Raw genomic sequence first — 20,029 nt, forward strand, 5'->3', positions numbered from 1 at the left:
ACGAAATTTCATTTTTCATATAGGAAATCTTAAATTAACACCGTTTGTCTCGTTTTTCCGTATCCGTGTCCGAATCTGTGCTACTTAGAGGCAAACTATTATTTTGGTTTGAACTATCCTTTAGGGTGTAAAGGACTTGAGCTATTCGCGAATTACTTAGGCTTGACTCGAAAAAATTTGAGTCGAGCTCGAACTCAAGCTATTTGAAATTTTTTAATTCTCCAAGAATTCAGTTTGGTATGATTTTAAAAAAATTTCAATTCAATTTGGTTGAAATTTTTTAAATTTTTCAAAAATACAGTTCGATTCAACTTTTATAACAAGGCAAACCTAGGTAGCACAGACACTTCATTCAATTAATGTGTCCCGTTTCGAAAACGTTTTTTCGCACCCGAGTCTCTCGTTTCTCCGAATCCGTGCTACTTGAAGGCAAACTATTATTTTGGTTTGAACTATTCTTTAGGGTGTAAAGGACTTGAGCTATTCACGAATTACTTAGGCTTGAGTCGAGCTATTTGAAATTTTTTAATTCTCTGACAATTCAGTTTGGTATGATTTTAAAAAAGACAAACTATTATTCTAGTTTGAACCAAATGCACACTCTTTAAGAGGTGTAAAGTGTAAACAACTTCAGCTATCCACGAATTACTTAGGCTTGATCTGAAAAATTTGAGTCGAGTTTGACCTCAAGCTACTCGAATTTAACATTGCGCCCATCTCTAGTATAGTAGTTAAGCTGGCAAGCCTAAATGAGCCTGTCATTGTCTGTCATAAATATAAAAGATATTTTTTATCAAGACTTTTTGTACTCGTAATTTTTTTAAATAAATCAGATATAATAGTAATTTTTTGATTTTTTATTATACTCAAACTTATTCAAGTTTGGCTGCTACTCGAACTCAAACTTGAAAATTTAAGCGAATTCGAAATCAAACGTGTATTATACATTTGACATCGAAGCTTGTCATAACTCAAACTCAACTCGGTTTACTTGCACCTCTATAGACCCCTGCCTGTTTGGTTTGGCTATTGTTGTTGATCAGGTTCCAATCTTATGTAACCTTCTCAACCTCTCTAAACCAAGAATCCAACCTCCTGTAATCTTCCCAACCTCTGAATCAAACATCAAGAAAACAAGGACTAATAAACTAAAATAAAAAGTACGAGGGTGACATTTTCCCATCAAATTGACACCAAATGTTGGACAAATAGAAGCAGACAACAGTCAAAGAAAAATTAACATTTCTTTAATATAATTTGTTTTTTCTTGTGTCCTTTTTTGCAAAATATTTTATGCTAACTGTCAATTGGCACAACACAAAGAGCATAAGCTACGAATATTCCTTCTCAAGATAAATCACCGGTCAAATGAAATCATGGGAGAAAAAATAATATATTAATATTCATTCCAAAATTTTTAGGTTGCCATCAAATCAGATGAAGTTTAGTAATCAGAATATCAAGTTCTTCAAACTATGAACATAATTTTCCAAAATATACCTTGTCTTCACAATAAGCCGGCTTCAAAGAGATTTCTGCGTCTTAAAGTCTCATCTACAAGCTTGAATGTTTTCTTCACAAGTTTCGGATCAAGTGCAGTGGTTCTGTATATTTTAAATACACGATCCACGAGATCAGGGGTTGTGCTTTGGAAGTACAACTCTTCAAATTTTTTCTTGACAAACCTGAAGAATGGAATCAACAATGATACGATCATTCAGTGTATGGAAACATAATTCATAATAAACGCCTTCCGAAGTTTCAAAAAACATAATAAGGCAGGCTAGTAATAGTATGATTTTAATCGAAAAAATAAGGAGGGGGATATGGCAAAATTGGTAGAAGTTGTGGACATAATTTGATTGAGCCTTGGTATGAAAACTTATTTAGTGATAACTTACAAATTCAGAGAAACCCTGGCACTAAAAATGGACAATACGGAATAAAAAGATTCATCTAGTCGTATAATTTTAGAGGAGTTTCAGTTCCCAGCCTCTTGATTCTCAAATAATGGAAAAATTTCCCATATGCTAGCCACTATGTAGCACGGAAAAAAAAACACCGAAACTGGAAACGAGCGAAACCTCATTCTTTATAAAAATAAATCATTAATATAAGGTTTCAGAGTTTCAAAAGCGTTTTCGGAAATGGAAATGGAGCACCAAAACATGACTCGAAAGTTTGTGTGCAACTTAGTTTAGCCATTGTATCAGGCTCGTCCTGCTAACTAGTTGTCATCACAAAACTACCCTCAACTCTAGAAAACTATATGTAAAATACTTACTCATATGCATGCTCAATCTCTTGTTTTCCTGTTGAAACTGGCTGGTAATCCTTGAACCACTCGCATGCATTCAACGGAACCTATACAATGTGAAATGTTAAAGATCCAAGCAATTACTAAAATTTTTTTACTAAATGGAAAAATGGTGTGCTGTTAGTTCTTACATTGAGAACTTTCTTTTCAAATATATCAAATTTGTTGAGAAACAGCATGAATGATGTTTTCTGCATACAAGAATGAAAAAATTAAGCAAAGAATTGCAATCATCTTTAAAAGCTTATCATAAAAAAGATATTAAACTTCAAAAAGTGGCATCAAAGTTATACCTCAAAACATGGCTGCTTCAGGACCCACTCAAAAAGCTCCTTTGTCTCCATCATACGGTTCTTGTTTTCATCCTCAAAAAGCATCTGATCGTACCTAAAACACAAATTACCAGTTCAAGGCCTACTCCGTTTTACATTTGCTCTGATGTTATAACTATCAAAGTCAAATGCTAGGACATTGCAACGGAAATTAAAACCGCAAACTAAAAACTGGCTAATCAGATGCCTCCAACAATACGATGTCAGAACTTGAAATGCAAAAATATGATGAATAAAAGATAATATGGCACTTAGGGAAACATACTGCAATATTTATAATCATCAGCAATTGAATATTTCTGACACAGAAAAAAAATACTTTTTGAAACTCAAAAATTAAGGACAACAGTATCCCATTAAATGGAAATAGGTGATCTTACTCGCTGATTGCTGCACAAAATATTACAGCTGTAACGCCTTCAAACAGATGGATCCATTTCCGTCTCTCATTTCTCTGGCCACCAACATCAAAAAGTCTATAAACTTCACCACTTCTTTTATTCTCTCCAACAGGGCTGTCAAAGTTAAAGCCAATATGGGTTACTGATTGAACTACATGAAGTCATCAAACGCATGTATACAAAATTATGATGTTGGACCGACAGGGATGCATATTAAAAAATCTTAGAACCTGGATTCCAAACTCCTATTGAAAGAAAGATCCTACATGTCAAAATTGCATGTTAATGGATCAAAAACACTGTAAGAGAGCTATAATTTCAAAATGAATTCACTAAGCTCGATACTCAATAGTCCAATGAACTATGTAATATGCTAGCCTACTAATGGACATTACAAAAATCTTACAGTTAAAATACGACAAGGCATCATCTCAACAATTGAACAAAGCCAGAAAATTCAAGTGCAATGCAATAGAAAACATAAATCAGCATAGTTGCAGACATACTGAATATAAGGCCAACAATAGTATTGACGATCTCATAACTTTCATGAGCTTCGAGAATAGATGTAGTAATTTTGAAACAGTACATATAGACACACATCAAATTGGGAAAACAAGAAAATACTCTATAAATAGTTATTATCTTCACCTGAATTGGATCTCAACGACTCCAGTTGTACGAACTCTTGCATAAAGAACATCCTCCTGCAATATCACATGCATTAAGAAGCTATTGAAAAGAGTGATAAAGGGATTTAAATTGGAGACAATTTTTCAGAATTAGCTGCCTACATAAGCTAAAATCCTATAAATTTATAATTCAAATTCCTAATAATTAATATCTACTACTGCAAGACATAGATAGTGCTCAACTATAGGAATCTCAGATATTAAATGCTTAGTTTTCTCAACTCTTCCACCATTAAAACCACACAGAGTACCTATATCAAAATTAATCATCAAGCTGATGACATCAGTTAGTACAGCCATTAAATTGGCAATTTAATATTGATAGGAGACTTATAATATGTAACATTTCTTAACATTATATTAGGATTGGAAAATTGAATCATTAGAATAAGGGTCAGATAGTCAACTTAGTTAATTATTTTCATTTAATTAGATAAAACCATTTTTATCCATAATAATATCAGCTTCGCGATCTGGAAAGTTCTCCCCTACATTGGCTAATTCAACATGCCTACTGTTGTAACCAGTAAAAAGGAAAAACATTTAACATTAAGGTCAAACAACATGTCAACATATGCCGCAGAAACCCAGATGATACATCAGCACAGCATTTTCTGCCTATGGCTAATTTCAAGAAACACCCAAACACTTTTATCCTAATATTCTAAGTTTTTCGCTAGTTAACATAATGATCACAAGCTATTAATACCTTAGTTGGAACATAATTTGCATCAGACAATCTTTGCAAATTGTCCATGAAATAATGGGCGCAATCTGGAACTTGAAGCTCATTACCCCTGTCATATGTTTCCTAGAAAGATATACCAAACATTAATGCAATACTTTGTTTAGTAATCATAAATGAAAAGCTTGACTAAATACTGAATAATAAAAAATTTAAAAAACGATGCCAAGAAGTCAGTAGTTGCATTTTACAGGATAAAACCAGCAACCTGAATTGCAGCATCTTTCCATAAAGTTTCAATCTCCTTTGAAAGCTCTTTGGTAAGACGTGGGTAATCTAATCTACCTCCAATTTCTGACAACTTTTCCCCAATGTCCTGATGTATAATGGAAAATGTATCAACTTTAGCAGCGAAAAAATTATGAAAACTACACAGCAATTCTTAGGAGAGCAACAAATTCCATTAAAAAATAAGCCACTAATACTCTATATGAATTATGAACCATATATGTTAGATGACTCGTGAGTCGTAAGTCGTAAGTCATAAGTCGTAAGTCGTAAGTCTTTAGTCATAACATAGTATTTCTAATATGTCATTTCCGGCCAAAGCAATGTAACAGACTCTTTTATTGTTACATCATAATAGAAAGTAATACAAGTTGAAGTGGTGAATTCAAACCTTGTTTTCACCGGATATGACATACTTTGAGGAATCTGCTTCATTTTGAGCCAGTTCCTTTGATCCATCATGCAATATCTGTCCAGACACATTGGATATACTTTCAATATAACCTCAAAACTTACACTTTCAATAAATTTGCCATTATGGCTGACCCTACATATTCATTTCAATATGCTAACAGGGCATTAACCAACACACCCTTTCAAGTATTGCATACTTTTATTGTCTGATAAACATTGGCATGGACGACGGATGTATAGCTCTTCAATTCTGACTCGTCAAAACCACTTTGAAACAGAAGTTTTATCTGCGAGTAAATCATACATCAGATATCTATGCATGAGTGGCACTCAGAAAACATAACTACGTGATTGACATTACGTCTTACCTGCTTAAATATTGTTGACTTGCCAGAGTCTCCAGCTCCTAGAGCATGACAAGGAGAACATAGTGAGGTTAAAAACACAGAAAAAACAAATGAAAAAAGTGACAGAAAAAATACTAGTCTAAATTGGCCTATTCTTTTTAGATCCCAAATGATTAAATTATGCATGAACGGTTAGTACCTAGAAGTAGGAGTTTTTGAATATGCTTTTCGGCCTTTGTTTCTTGTTCAATTCGCTTTTCAATTTCTGCAGCCTGGATATACAATTAACATTAAATTGAGGCCTAAAGCTTTAAAAGAAAAGACGAATAGAATGATTATAATTACAGATTATAACAAAAAAAGAAGCTATTAACCTGTACATTCTCTTCAGCATCTGTTTCATTGTAACGATTTTGTTTACTACAGAGCGACCCCATATTCTGTACTAAAATTGGCAGCGCAGGCGAGGCAATAATCAGGCTTGACCAGGTGTCCAAAAATTCTTTAAATCCCGTCTATAAATATCGTTCATAATGTGGTTTACTTAACCTGAAAATAGTGGTATGAACCTACACTAAAAAATGATAAATTAGCATCTTCATTAGGCAGAATAGAAATACTCTAAGCTTAATCATCAGTCAACATATCTGAATGCTCATGGCGATATTTTCATATATTCTCATTATACTGGTAAATAACACATTGAAGAACCAATTAGGCAACAGATTTGCAAAACTATTGTTCAATTAGTTGAGGCAAACAAAGTTGGTCCTTTCTCCTTGTAAGCATTGAGCCATTATCATTTCATGCTTCATTACAAGATTACCGTCATTCGGTTCAATTTTACTCTAAATTTAATTTAATTTCTATATTTCAAACAAACATGTTCAATTCTACAAAACTTAAAAAACAAAGTTCTTGTAAACCAAAGACTACTATACTCATTTACAAATGAATTCCATAAATTTTATGAAACTCATTTGAACAAAGCAAGGTAACAAAGGTTCGTCTGAAATGCCGAGACTAACTGCTAAACATGGAAATTTTCAGTCACATGCCTACTTATGAAGCAGCTGATTGTGATGTCAAATAGAAGCATGCATAAGCTAAGCTTCAATTTCTTTTTAAATTCCAATTCAAACATAGGGTTACTTGCCATATCAATCCATCAGTCAGAAACAAGCTATAGAATCAATTAATACACATAATAAAAAATGCCCACAAAGCTAACAAATATATCTACCACTTAAATTCACAATAAATATACCTTTGCTCCAATTCATACTAGTTTACTTGTCTTAGATTAATCAACTAAACTGCTAAACATTTTTAAAAATTGTAAAAATAAGAAGTATAAAAACACAAAAAATAAAATAAAACAAGCAAACAGAAAATCACAAAAAGAATTTAAACCCAGCAGACAAAACCCATTGATCTGCAACAGTTAGAAGATCCATCAATAAACCCAGAAATGGTAAAGATCTAGAAACAGTAAATTAAGTAAAAAAGAGAAGAAAAGTTACCTAAGAGTGGTAATTTCACAGCTTTAGCTATGGATTCAGCTCCTGATGATGAACTTTGACAGTGGAATGACAATAAAGATAGAAAAAAACAAAGAATGAAAGTTGGACTGTTCTTTGTTTTGTTTATATAAACATAAACAAATTTATGTCCAATTATTAATCTGTTTAACAAATAATTAAAAGACTTAATTAGTTGTGTATTCTACAAATCTAGAAACAGCGCCGAAAGCTGCAACCGGAGCTTTCTCTCTCTCTTTCAACTTTGACTACAACCAGACAGACAAGTACAACCAAAGAAACCAAACCCAAAAATATTAATATATTTAAATTATAATAAAAATATTTTAAAAATTTAAATAGTACTACATAATATATTTAAATCATACTAATAAAGATGAATGAAAAACGTTAATACTGATGAGATTTTCTGAGTCTGTCTGCTCTAATTTCTTACCGCACTTATTGACCAAAGGACATGTCTTTGCCCGTGAACAAGTTTTTAGTCTTATAATATTAGTATATGTTTTAATTTAAATTTTGTTCTTTGCTTATTCCCATTTTGTCTATATAATATACAAAGATTATGGTTAGCTCAATTATTACAATGCTAATTTTATTAAAGAGTGCGAGTGTGCAGAAATCTGAACTTAATCGATAAACCATAATCGGTGTAATTATATAATATTGATTTAATTGTTACGTTAAGTATTTCAATCAAATATTAGACAAATTAAGATGAAGCAATTAAATAAATGGACTAATTTTTATTTTTTTATTGGCATAAATGGACTAATTTAGTTTCATGTAATTTGAGTCAAGCACCCTCAGTTGTGACCTCACTATTTATAATTTTAGTTTTTACACCCTCTATCCTAAATTAATAGGCAGTTTAGTACAAATGTAAAAATTAAAAAAAAAATTATATAAAGTGGATAATTTTATAAAAAAAACGTATCACACCTATCTTTTTTTAATGCAGTGTTGACTTTATTTCTTAATGGTTTTTACTCTTTTTTTAATATAACATATTATAATTAATGAGGATACATACATCATTTAAGCATTTAAACAATAAATTACCATTTATAATTTAGGACAAACGAATATAAAATAGCGTCTATCAATTTAGGACGGAAATAGTAGTATTTTGCTAAAGTGTGGCTTTTGAAGTTGTGTTTTCTAAAAAAAAAATGAACCTAACCACTCTCTAATAATTTAGAACTCGGTATTTGACCTAAAGACCATGTGGTTTGAAAATTCCATCGTGTAAATTGCATAATTGTCTTTATCAAGAAATTGATTACAAAGCTTTTTTTTCCTTTCTTTTGACTATAAAAACAATTAACCAATAATTTCCGCTCATTTTCCTTAAAATGCAAGAAAACAGTCGAGTAGAAAATCAATGTAATTTGACTATAGAAAGAAAATATAATACTATTTGGGTTAAAAAAAAAAGTGAATGTTATTTTCCGGCTAAAAATAAAAAATATTATTTATTTACTTTTAGTATTTGGAGAAGAAGAAAAATTAATCCAGCAATATCAGTAGAATAATGCTCATCGTAAAAATAAAATATTTTCCAAACTATCACTGATAGAAGACTATAAAAAATCTCAAGAATTTTCACGTGTAATGCAAACCGTGCCGGTGCTCCAAATAGATCTCCTCGACTTGGAGATAACTGAAATAAGAATGCAATAGTAATTCCATAAAATGATTCAATTGCCGTTAGTTTGTACCCGCATTGAAAAAATTAAAAAGTGTGCATGGCTATTGAAAGAATATTTATATAGTAAAAGTAAAAAGTAAAAAAAAATGTCGTAGTTTTTACAAAAATATATATATATATATTCGTAAATTAATTTTGAGTATAATTAGACCTTCGCAATTTTGAAAGAGAACAATTAAATCTTTTTAATTTTTAAACTACAAATAAACTCTTCCGTTAAATATTAGACATTACTTTACTTGTATAACAATTAGGACAGTCAGATTTATTAGAAAAGGGAAAAGGGTCATTTATGCCCTTAAGGTTTGACTCGAGGATCAAGTAAGCCCTCAACGTCCGGAAAGGTTCAACTATGCCCCTAACGTAGAGGTGGCCATGGGCCGGGTCAGCCCGTGAACCGGCCCGGAACCGGTCAAACCCGGAACCGGACTAAAACCGGCCCGGAACCGTACGAATAGCGGTTCCGGGCCGGTTCCAGATTTGTTGAACCGTGAACCGGCGGTTTAAGGGTCGAACTCGTTGATAAAAAATATATATTATATATTTGAAATACATATTATATCTTTATTATATAATATATTTATTTTTACAATAAAATATATGTTATATATGTTTTATTTAAATTTTTGGTTAATATTTTAATTTTTAAAACAAAATTCTTTATTTTCTTATAATATTATCTCCGTGGGTTATTTTATTGTTAAATTATATTTTTTAGTAATTAAATTTTAATTTTATTTTAAATTGTTTTTCTAAACCATCCTAAACCGGAACCGGAACCGTCCGGTTCCGAACCGTCATGGAACCGTCTCTTAGGCGGTTCCGGGCCGGTTCCACTTTTGCTTGAACCGTGACCCGGCGGTTCCGAACCGGAACCGCCGGGTTATGAACCGTGGCCACCTCTACCCTAACGTCTTAAAAATTGATCAAACAGACCCTCCGATTTTGACAACCGTGCCCTTAACGTCTCATTTATAAGTCAAATTAGGGCCTGATTGTTCATTTTTTAAAACGTTAGGTGCATATTTGAACCTTTATGGACGTTAGGGGCTCACTTGATCTCATAAACAAACCTTAGGGGCATAAATGACCCTTTTCCCATTAGAAAAATAAGTTCAAAAATTACCTTAAAATTTATAATATTTCTCAAAACAAAATTCATATAAGTCGTTTATTGGTAAAAACTTTAAATTAAAGATCTAATTGATTGATATTTTTTTAATTAAATAATATTTAAAAAAATGAGCTCCACTAGCCATTAGATACCTGTCGCTCCGTCTCAGACGAACTAGACAAAGAGCTTCATATAGTTCATCTGACGAAGTAGTTTCGTTTGAGACGAAGTTTAGACGAAGAGTTTTCGTTTCAGGCAAACCAGAGGATCTATGGCGGCTAGTGGCGGGTAAGGGTGGCAGTAGCCAAAGGTGGAGACGGTGATTATAGAGGTGGTGGCTAGAAAGGTGGCTACAAAGGCAGGTTGAAGGAGGAGAGGAGTGCGAAAGACGAAGAAAAAAGATTTCGCTCGCCGAATAGAAGCGGGGAAGATGAATATTAAACACCAATAATCAGGTGAGAGGACAAAAATTTCGCTCGCTAGAGACTGTTTTTTTTCTTTTAAAATTATTTAATTTTAAAAATTATTTAATTATTAGTATTTAAAGGAATATAAGAGGGTGAAAAGAGTTTAAAAGATCATAAATATAAAATTTGTAAATATTTTAAACAGTAAAGTTATTTTTAAACATTTTTCTATAAGATCATGAGAGGCATGTAAGCAGTTAACAGTTATTTACAACGGTGATGAACGAACTGGTTTAATTGTTTTGTTTTGAAACAACGACGGCTTAACAGTGCCCAAAATTAGTTTAAGGGCTTATGTATACTTTCTTAAGAACTATAATTGTTTTTTTATACCTTCTACCTATAATTTTTTTTTTTCTCTCCCCATTCTAACATTAAAAAAAATAAGTAGTATTTTCATTTTCAAACTTTTATATAATTTTTCAAAACACATATTAATTTTCTGAAACACCTCCTCGTTATAAAGTTTAATTGGACTCAAAAGTGGAAACAGATTTGATCATAGAGTTCATTTGGCCTATTCAAACCCATCCGTCTTAAATCAAATTTAAACTATTATTTTATATAGAGTCCAGTTGAAGCCTAAATCCGTAACAAGTCTATTTATAAAAATAAATTTGAATGTTAAATCTGTTTAAAATTTAATGCGGGCCTTGAAAAAATTTGTGCAATCACATATAAATATAGCGTGTGACCCGAATTTAAATAAAAGAGATAAATTTTAGATATGGCTCAAGTCGAGTTTGAAGTTACATGTAGAATAATTAAATTTGGTTGGACTCGAATCGTGTATCTTTAGGCGGAACTAATTCTTATATTTTTATCGATAAACTATATTACTCAAATGGTGAGTTGAGTAATATTCTACTAAGATCATGAGTTCGATTTCTTCTATCAGCACTTTTTTTTCTCTCAATGACCAATTTCTTTTCTTACACATTCCATTTTTGACCTACCTGTCAACAAAAATTATGGTTTAATTTGGATGAACATAGGTAAAGCAAACAAGTACCAATGAACACTAATTCAATTGGTTATGAGGAAGGTTCAAAACCCTAGAGATCTTGGGTTCGATTCTCAAAAGGGATAAAATGTTGATGAATAATGAAAGACTATGGAGAAAGCTTGTGGGATTATGGAGAAGGCTTGAAGTTTGTAAAAGGAATGCTACGATCACCAAAAGCGTCGACTACATTATCATACCGTCACGATAACAAAACTATAGGCGATGTTTTCAACTGACGCATAAAAATTTAAAAAAATTTGTAAATATTTGGATGTACTTAGATATATGTCATATGGAGTATTAAGAATGTGATAGATTCTATTTTGTATATTTCTGTAAAAAAACTAGCAAAAATCAAACAAACGAGTAGATAACATTTGAAAGTGTTATACCTAAATTTTTATTTTACATACAGTAATAAAATAGTGGCTACTTATATACAAAATCTTTATTTTTATAATAAATTACAATTCAGCTATTTAGCCATGACTTTAAAGCTGCTAATTTTAATAGGGTACAAATGAAAGTGCACTGAAATAGTAAACTCCGACATTTGAAAGTGTTATACCTAAATTTTTATTAGTAAACTTTTACAATTCAGCTATTTCACGATTAATTTATTAGTAAACTCCGACATTTGAAAGTGTTATACCTAAATTTTTATTTTACATACAGTAATAAAATAGTGGCTACTTATATACAAAATCTTTATTTTTATAATAAATTATGTATCTTGTTTTTAATATTTTCATCTTTAAATTAATTAAATTATCAAAAAAATTACTGTTGGAGTACAAACGAAACATAAAAATCAAAAATAGGGTACAAATGAAAATTTTCCTAAGTCGTGGTATAAATGAAAAAAAGTTACAAGGTGGGTGATTTTTAAGTAATTAGGCCTTAATTTTTCATGAATGGATTACATAGATTAAACCTTAGTTTTTGATTATATTTGGAAACCTGCCAGAGTGACATTTGTAAAGTCTAGCCAATCGCGGTAGGCCTGGCCATAATGGAATAATTACCTAATTCTGTACTCTCCAATGATCATAGTCCGCGAAAAGCTATGTCTCCCTCATTCTGATAAATTAGTTCTTTAAAAAAAAAATAGAATAATTATTCTTTTAGTTTTTGGTATAAATTTTACTTTTTAAAAATAGAATTCTATAATATTAGTACATCTTATGTCCTCACTTTAAGATATCATACTTAAAAACTTAATTTTATATTTTCAATATATTTAAATTGAAATTATTTTTTATTTCTTTTTTGTTTTAATATTTAAACACATTTTATAAGATAATTAATTATTAAAAAGACTTTTTAAATAAGACGGAAGATATATATTTATCTAAAAATTGAACTAAAATAAGAGACAATTACTTTATATGTAGTGTCTATTTTATTTTATATTAATTTTATTAGCTAAATAATAAGTTTATATAAAATTTCTTCAATTGCTTGATTAATAAAATTAATCGCATTTATTAATTAAAACAAGAGAAGGCACCTTAAAGTAAAAAAGGGCAATGCAATTAAGAAGAGCTACTGCACAAGAAACTATTGACAATGTTGTTGAATTGAGTTGGATTTTCAATTTGGGGTACATGCGATGCATTCTTTATAATTTCCAATTTCACATTCTTCCCGATCAGCCTGCAATCATAATTAAAACAACTTCAATAACATTAACACATATTAGGGATGTAACGAGTTGTCTACTATTCTACTCCTGAATTATTCGAAACGGATTTTAAAAATTTAAAATTCAAGAGGTTTGAGTTGAATTCGAACTTGAACTATTCGAATATAATCTCAAAACGATCTTAAATGTTAAGTAAAGTGAGTCACGACACTTGCTAATTTGAACAGAGTTAAATGAGTTTGTTACAAATATAAAATAGGTACTAATGAATCAGAAAATTCAAATATCTTTCAGTATTTTGTACTTTTAGTTAGAAGAATTATAATTTTGAGCACTTGCATTGAATTTTTTCAATTTGCTTCAATTGATTTAATAGGATGTGTCTAATTTTACGCGACTTCATGTTGTCAAAAAATCATAACGACGTAAAATTCATAAAGCATAATTTTGACTAAAACTGTAAAAATTAAATAAATAAAAGTTTTGGTAAAAATCGCAAGAGATCTAAAAGATTTCTTTTTTGATCCATTAGACGATGCCACAACAACGTGATTTTTTGACAATATAAAGGTCACGTGAAATGAACACACACTAATAAATCATAATTAGTAAATCATAATTAAGCCTATGAAATAATAATTAATTTTTTTAATATTGGCTTAAGCGTATAATATCTTAATTAGTTGAACTACATTTTGTACAGAGAAAAAGATTAGAAAGACATTGTATATCATAATCTTAATAACTATTTATATTTTTAATGAATTAAAGGTTACTCCAGTTGAGCTTGAATACCTCGGTCGGTTATTGCTCGAGTTCGAACTTAAAATTTAAGGCCATTTGGACTCGAGCTTGAATACGTATAAAACTTGAACTCAAATTTAACATAATTTAAATTCGGCTCGACTCATTAACACCCGATACATATATGAAGCTATACATTGAACATATAATTATAAAACATAATTATAAAACGCGACACGATTACCAGATCGATATACTTATATATTATTATCTCAAGTAAGATCGATAATGTAACATAAGAATAAAGAGTAGAAAAAAATGTGGTAAAGTTGGTAGAGTGCAGCACATACCCTTTGAGTTCATATGCCATTTCCAAGGGGAAAATCTGATCATGGGCTCCCCAAATTAACAAGACATCCTAAAGGCAAAAGTATAACTAATTTTAGATCCAGTGATTAAAACAATTTAAATATTGATCTTTTTTTATTAGTATTAATTAACATTTTCAATTTTATCAATTATAAATTGAAAGATTTTATGACAGTTGCAATTAAATTTATCAACTGAATCAATTAAGTGTAATTTTGGTCGTGTGCCATTGTCTTTTTTTTTGTCCGAACATTGTCTATTTTTCTAATCTTCTAATCGAATAAAAAAGGTACTTCCTCTGTTTCTTTTAGTTGTCTATAAATATCTATCCATTTAATCTCGATTTTTATGTATCTATCTAAACATTTAAGAGTTATAAATTTATCTCAAATTGACCAATTCATTGCAATCTATTTAATTTTTTAAAATTCATTTAATTATGCCTATATGAGAATTCAATATGAAACTTTTTTAATTGGGAAAGAAGAGAAGTTGACAATTAAATGACACAAAGTTCGGACAAAATCAATTTCGCATAATTTTAAATTGATTTTAAAAAATTGGATAAATTTTCAGCTGATTGATTAACTTAAAATAAATTTACAATGTTTAAAATTTTTAAATATATTTTCAAAAATAAAAATATTTGGTTTTTGACAACAATAAACATCAAAAAAAAGTCTTCCTGTCACTATATTTAATTAAAAGGTCTAATGTCTCAACAAACTGTCACCTTTTAATCCCTTTTTTTTTGCATTTTTCACTTTCAATTGCACTTTCACTCTAAAATTTCAATTTGGGACTAGGATGAAATCATTCGGAAAAAAACTAAATCTAAGAGTAATTTTTTATTCATTCAAAAAAATTCAAATGAGTCTGTCATCTTTAAAATCTAATTTAGAAATATAATTAATTTAACTAAACTTATTACATAAATAATTAATTTTTTAAATATTATTAAAAAATTATAAACCTTCAGACTCATCTTGACATTAAAATCGCTTCTAACCGGGATAATGCTGCAACCATTCTCCTCGATCCGACCACGCAATCGTTCTCCTCTGACCCATTGTTTGTCTTCCTCAAGACGAGTCTGATCTAGATTCGTCTTGGGTGGGTTCGTCTTTTTCATGGAGAAGATGATCTGTTCATCTTTTTCATGAGGAAGATGATGATCTGTTCGTCTTTTCCATGGAGAAGATGAACCAAATGTGTTTATTGGTCAGAGGAGAGCGACTGCAGGGCCAAAATAAGGCGGCGGCAAGGTGGGAAGCGGTTTTAGCATCAAAATCATTCATAAAAAAATTACTAGCATTAAATTATATCAAATTAAAATTATTGTTATTTAAATTTATTGGAAATAGTTTTTTGTATTATATAACATTAAGACTATTTGGAATATATAAATATGGAAAACCTTTTTAAACATTTTTCAAATAAAAAAAATATCAATTTAATATACAATTGAAAGTAAAAAAAATATAAAATAGAATAAAATTGACGATCATATAAACTCGAAATAAGATTGAAAAACTAATAAAAAAATCGGCAGTTTTAAGGCATTTTGCCTAATTAAAATTACTAACACACTTAGATTTTTTATAATTATACCGTAATTTGAAGGGCACTGGCTAATAATCGCCCATGGTCCCTGACTTTTGGGGATCCGATCGCAAAATCCTCTAATATTTGAAAACGATCACAAAATTTCCTGATTTTTATGGCGGCGCTCACAAAACCTCTGAAAAAAAAAAAAACTGGCAATCTTTGAAAAAATGGTGACGTGGTGGTGACTTATTGATGTCATACCCAATAACAATCTGACTCCATGTCAGCCCATGTCAGGTGTCAGGTCCTCACCAAAAAATCCACAAAACCTAAAATACCCCAAAAAATTCAATTAAAAAAATTAGCTAACCCAATCCAATTAAATCAAACTTAATTAAATTGAACCTAAACCCACTCACCATTCTCCGGCCACCACCACCCCCCTCCGCCGCCTCCCTGGCCGGAATTCTTTTCTGGCCGGAATTCTTTTTTGGCCGTTGAACGTTGAAGAACAGCCTGAATTTGTTCTTTGTTGAAGAAAAGACGGATCTGTTCTTAAACGAAGAACAGACCTACCTGGATTTGTTCTTCGTTTCATCTGGGTCTATTTTTCGCTGAAGAACAGATATGAAGAATGGCCGGAATTTTTTTTTGGCCGTTTATAGCGGTCAAAGAGTGGCGGGTGGTGGTGTCCGGAGAATGGTGGTTGGGTTAGGGTGGTTTGATTCGATTTAATAGGGCTGTGTTTAATTAGGTTGGGTTAGTTTAATTTTGTTTTATTTGAATTTTGAGGGTATTTTGTTTGTTTTAGGTTTGTAATGAAGTGTCACCAGACATCTGACATGGGCTGATATAGGGTCAGATTTTTGTTGGGTATGACATTAATAAATTGCCGCCACGTCACCATTTTTACGAAAATTGCCGATTTTTTGATATCGGGGGAATTTGTGAGCGCCGACATAAAAATCAGGAGATTTTATGATTATTTTTATATATTAGAGGTTCTAGGATCGAACTCCCAAAAATCAGGGATCATGAAAGATTATTAGCGAAGGGTACTGTAAATTATAAAAAGAACATGAGTGTGAAATGAGATTGATGAATTACCTGGTGCAGTGGAGATATATTTACTGTTTCAACCCGTCCGATAATTGTACCTTTCAAAAGTTCCAACTTCTTACTTCTGTTTGGAGTGTACAATTTCTGCACCAACAGAAAAACCAATTTGTACTTTGAAAATAATAATTAAACACTAATGTTATTTGTCAGTCAGTGTCTAAAACTTTGATATCAGAGGTTCATTAAAATAGATTAATGATTTTAAAGATCCTTTCTTCAATAATTGATGCATCTCTATTCTAGTGCAAAAATCTAAAAATGATACAATTTCTTCTAAATTCTTTACAGATTTTGATTAATTTGTTCATAATTAGCCTTTTTTTTATCATTTAGTCGGCTATCAACCAAAATGACTTATTTAAAATTTGCCCCACTTTGATAGAGAGTTTGTATACCTACCAAAGAAAGAAACTTTAATTTGTCACTTTATTAAATTAATACATGACCTCCACTCATGCCCTTTTCTCAACTACTCTTTTTCTTTTTTTGACTTCGGTCGATTCCATCAAATCGCATCGAAATTCTTAAAGAGAATTAAGTGGTCGATTGAATGTTCAAAAATCAAATCAACTGGATAAAAAAAATAAAAAGAATATTTTGAAAAAAAATATGACATTTTTATAAAAATTGAACAAATTGAACCCAAATGAATAACCAAACTAAACCAATCAAAAATCAGCGGCTCTGTCGGATAATTTAGTCTTTCGGTAATCTTTACTCACCCTATTAATAAAAGGTAAATTATATAAGGATAGGTATTAAATTTTAGCCATTATTAATTATGTGTTGTTTTTATTTGGCTAAAACAAATCTAACTCTTTTCCATTTAAACAATAAACTTCAACCAATGAATTACAACTCAAATGGTAATATAAGTGTTAAGCAGTAAACTGCTAGGTTGTAAATTTGATTTCTCCCACAAGCGCTCCCCCTTTCCAAATTATAAAAAAAAAATGAACTTTAATATTACAAATAATGGGAAATAATTTGGTAATTTTATGTAAATTAATTTATATGGCAATTATAGAGTAATAAATTGGTTCTTACTCCAAAATAAATAAAATGTGATAATCTAATAATTAATATTGTAGTAAAAGAAAATATGGTGCGGTAAAATGTAATTGTCACATAAACTCAATTTGAGTTGAAGTCGTAACTTTTTATCGTTTATAACTTTAAAATTTAGCTATTCGTAAAAATACTACCTTCATATTTTAATTTCATAGTATAATTTCAAAATATTTAATTCAATTATAACTAAATTATTTAAAAATAATTGAAATAAGATCCTTCAAAATAGAATATAATTGATAAAGTTAAAAAAGTTATAATCTAAAAAAACGGTAGATATTTTAAAATATTAAATTTAAAGTGGGAATTCCATAGAAATAACAAAAATTATAAAAAAACTTACATGAATGAAATCCTTGAGGATAATGTCAGGAATCATGTGGATGAAACGCCCATAAACAGCCAACTCCATCAAAGTTCTCAGATCAGAAACTTGTTTTGGTAACATCAGATCACCAATGTCATCCATCTTAGATTTCCTAATCAGCTCTTCATTATCACTTCTCTTCATATTCACACCGGAGCTCGCTACCACCACCTTCTCTACCCTCTCCGGCCACATCCTAGCCATGTGGTAAGCCACCACGCCGCCGTAGCTAGTTCCCATAACAGAGTACTTCTCCACCCCTAACTTTTCTAGCAAACTAGCCATGGATTCTGCCTGAAAAACCTCCGACCTCCCTGGAGACTTTGTCGTCGATTCCCCGAAAAATATCAGGTCAGGAACGTAGAGATTGAACTGGGAAGAAAAAAACTGAACCTGCACACATGAAAAAGGATGATTCCGCCGCGTTAGGTCGTGGGGGATACTGAAATTAGACTCAAATAGCACGGAGACGGACACGGACACTGAGAAACGGAAGACTTAGACACTGACATAGATAAACAGTGTTATTTTAAGGTTTTCAACAAAAAATGCAAAGAAAGAAATTCGTGTCTAAAACGTCGAGTATTTAAAAAGTTTATGGAACGGGACATATTGATCGAATGAAAGAAGAAATGAACCTGTTTACGCCATTGCCAGAGAGAGTCGGGGCCGAAGCCATGGATGAGTACAAGAGAAGGTTTAGGGTTTAAGGCAGTGGTTTTGTGAGTATTCTTCGGACCCCAGAAATGGACGGTGGTGTCGTTGTCGATGTCGACGGCTTGCCGGGAAAGGCCGGAGGAGGTGAAAAAGAAGCGGAGATAATAACAGTAGAGAGAGATAGGGCTGAGAAAAGAGAGCGCCATTGCTGATAAAAGCTAACTGTGATGTGTGTTAATATTATGGTAATTGCATTTTCTATTTTGGAAAAGGGAAAAAATCGGTTACTTGGGTTGGGTTGGAGTTTGTTTGGTTTTATTTGTGATTTGTTAATTTATTGATTCAATTTTTTTTATCTAATATGTTAATTAATAATTTTCTATATTAAGTGGGCAAATAGTAACTTTTTGTTGCCACTGCCTAAAAAATGTAATTGTTTGCCAATATTATAAATTTTTACTTAAAACAATTAAAAGCAAATTACTATGACAACCCTCATATTTGACATACTTTACAGTTTAGTCCATCTTGTTTGAAAATTGAATTATATAGCCCCTCACTTTTGTTTTTGTCAACGATTTAGTCCTTCTGTCCATTTTAAATGTTAGTCACTGAAGTTAACGAAACTATATGGTCTCCCATTTTTGTTTTTCTCAACGATTTCATCCTACACTTTTATTTTTGTCAACAATTAATGTAGTTCCTCAGTTTTAATAATTAATTAACCCATAAGCTATTTGACTTTGTTGACTAATACTAAAATGGATGGAAGGACTAAAATGTTGACGGAAGCAAAAGTGAGGAGCCACATAATTTAATTTTCAAACAGGAGGGACTAAAATGTAAATTATATCAAATGTGAGGGGCTTCATGGTAATTTTTTAACAATTAATTATACAGTTTGTAATATAATCTTAATAAATTTATTTAATTTATAGTTTTTTTGTCATAGATAGATCTAATATAAGTTGGTTGCTAGCAAAAGTTAGTTGTTATAAGTTTTATTCATTTTCGAAGAACTATATACCCTCGTCGAAATCCGTTCACATCAACTATAAGTACAATTACATCGCGTTCAGTTTAGTTAAACAGCAAAACTATCGCTTCTGGAGTGTCGGGATTAAACCCAACCGGCATAATATATAAAACAATACTTTACCGTTAAATTAAGTCCTTCAAGTAAATCTAATTTAT

The 20,029-nt window shown here is 31.0% G+C and overlaps 2 protein-coding genes across 7 annotated transcripts; both read right to left on the reverse strand.

Annotated features, from left to right (window-relative positions):
* Positions 1-836: 836 nt before the first annotated feature.
* LOC126669933 (guanine nucleotide-binding protein alpha-1 subunit) lies at positions 837-7,288 on the reverse strand. Of its 3 annotated transcripts, XM_050363576.2 has the most exons (15): positions 7,000-7,288; positions 5,851-6,045; positions 5,676-5,748; positions 5,498-5,535; positions 5,327-5,416; positions 5,107-5,184; positions 4,696-4,803; positions 4,452-4,553; positions 3,702-3,757; positions 3,030-3,164; positions 2,611-2,704; positions 2,449-2,508; positions 2,285-2,364; positions 1,501-1,685; positions 837-1,113 (listed from the first exon to the last, which is right to left on the reverse strand). In XM_050363576.2, the coding sequence occupies exons 2-14, from the start codon at positions 5,911-5,913 to the stop codon at positions 1,508-1,510; spliced, it is 1,155 nt and encodes a 384-aa protein (XP_050219533.1). In that variant the 5' UTR covers positions 5,914-6,045; positions 7,000-7,288; the 3' UTR covers positions 837-1,113; positions 1,501-1,507. The 3 variants fall into 3 exon arrangements, with proteins under 3 accessions (XP_050219533.1, XP_050219532.1, XP_050219535.1); XM_050363575.2 differs by lacking the exon at positions 837-1,113 and having other exon boundaries at positions 1,370-1,685; XM_050363578.2 differs by lacking the exon at positions 837-1,113 and having other exon boundaries at positions 1,370-1,685; positions 5,851-6,050.
* Positions 7,289-12,752: 5,464 nt separating this feature from the next.
* LOC126670374 (uncharacterized) lies at positions 12,753-19,116 on the reverse strand. Of its 4 annotated transcripts, XM_050364085.2 has the most exons (5): positions 18,817-19,114; positions 18,155-18,571; positions 16,729-16,824; positions 14,055-14,122; positions 12,753-12,971 (listed from the first exon to the last, which is right to left on the reverse strand). In XM_050364085.2, exons 1-5 carry the CDS (start codon positions 19,039-19,041, stop codon positions 12,851-12,853), a joined length of 927 nt encoding a protein of 308 aa, XP_050220042.1. In that variant the 5' UTR covers positions 19,042-19,114; the 3' UTR covers positions 12,753-12,850. The 4 variants fall into 4 exon arrangements, with proteins under 4 accessions (XP_050220042.1, XP_050220043.1, XP_050220045.1 ...); XM_050364086.2 differs by lacking the exon at positions 14,055-14,122 and having other exon boundaries at positions 18,817-19,116; XM_050364088.2 differs by lacking the exons at positions 12,753-12,971; positions 14,055-14,122 and adding an exon at positions 14,903-15,309 and having other exon boundaries at positions 18,817-19,116.
* Between the last annotated feature and the right edge of the window lie 913 nt (positions 19,117-20,029).

This window comes from Mercurialis annua, linkage group LG2 (assembly GCF_937616625.2).
Source record: "Mercurialis annua linkage group LG2, ddMerAnnu1.2, whole genome shotgun sequence".
Taxonomy (NCBI): Eukaryota; Viridiplantae; Streptophyta; class Magnoliopsida; order Malpighiales; family Euphorbiaceae; genus Mercurialis; species Mercurialis annua.

Bases quoted from the DNA above. Each gene is read 5' to 3' on its own strand.
- LOC126669933 (XM_050363576.2), bottom strand. From the start codon at position 5,913: ATGGGGTCGCTCTGTAGTAAACAAAATCGTTACAATGAAACAGATGCT. The intron at 5,749-5,850 runs GTTAATAGCTTC...TTGTATATCCAG, and splicing joins ATGCTGAAGAGAATGTACAG to GCTGCAGAAATTGAAAAGCG. The intron at 2,365-2,448 runs GTAAGAACTAAC...CACATTGTATAG, and splicing joins TTGAAAAGAAAGTTCTCAAT to GTTCCGTTGAATGCATGCGA.
- LOC126670374 (XM_050364085.2), bottom strand. From the start codon at position 19,041: ATGGCGCTCTCTTTTCTCAGCCCTATCTCTCTCTACTGTTATTATCTC. The intron at 16,825-18,154 runs GTAAGTTTTTTT...CTGTTGGTGCAG, and splicing joins TCCTCAAGGATTTCATTCAT to AAATTGTACACTCCAAACAG. The intron at 12,972-14,054 runs GTATGTGCTGCA...TTATGATTGCAG, and splicing joins ATGGCATATGAACTCAAAGG to GCTGATCGGGAAGAATGTGA.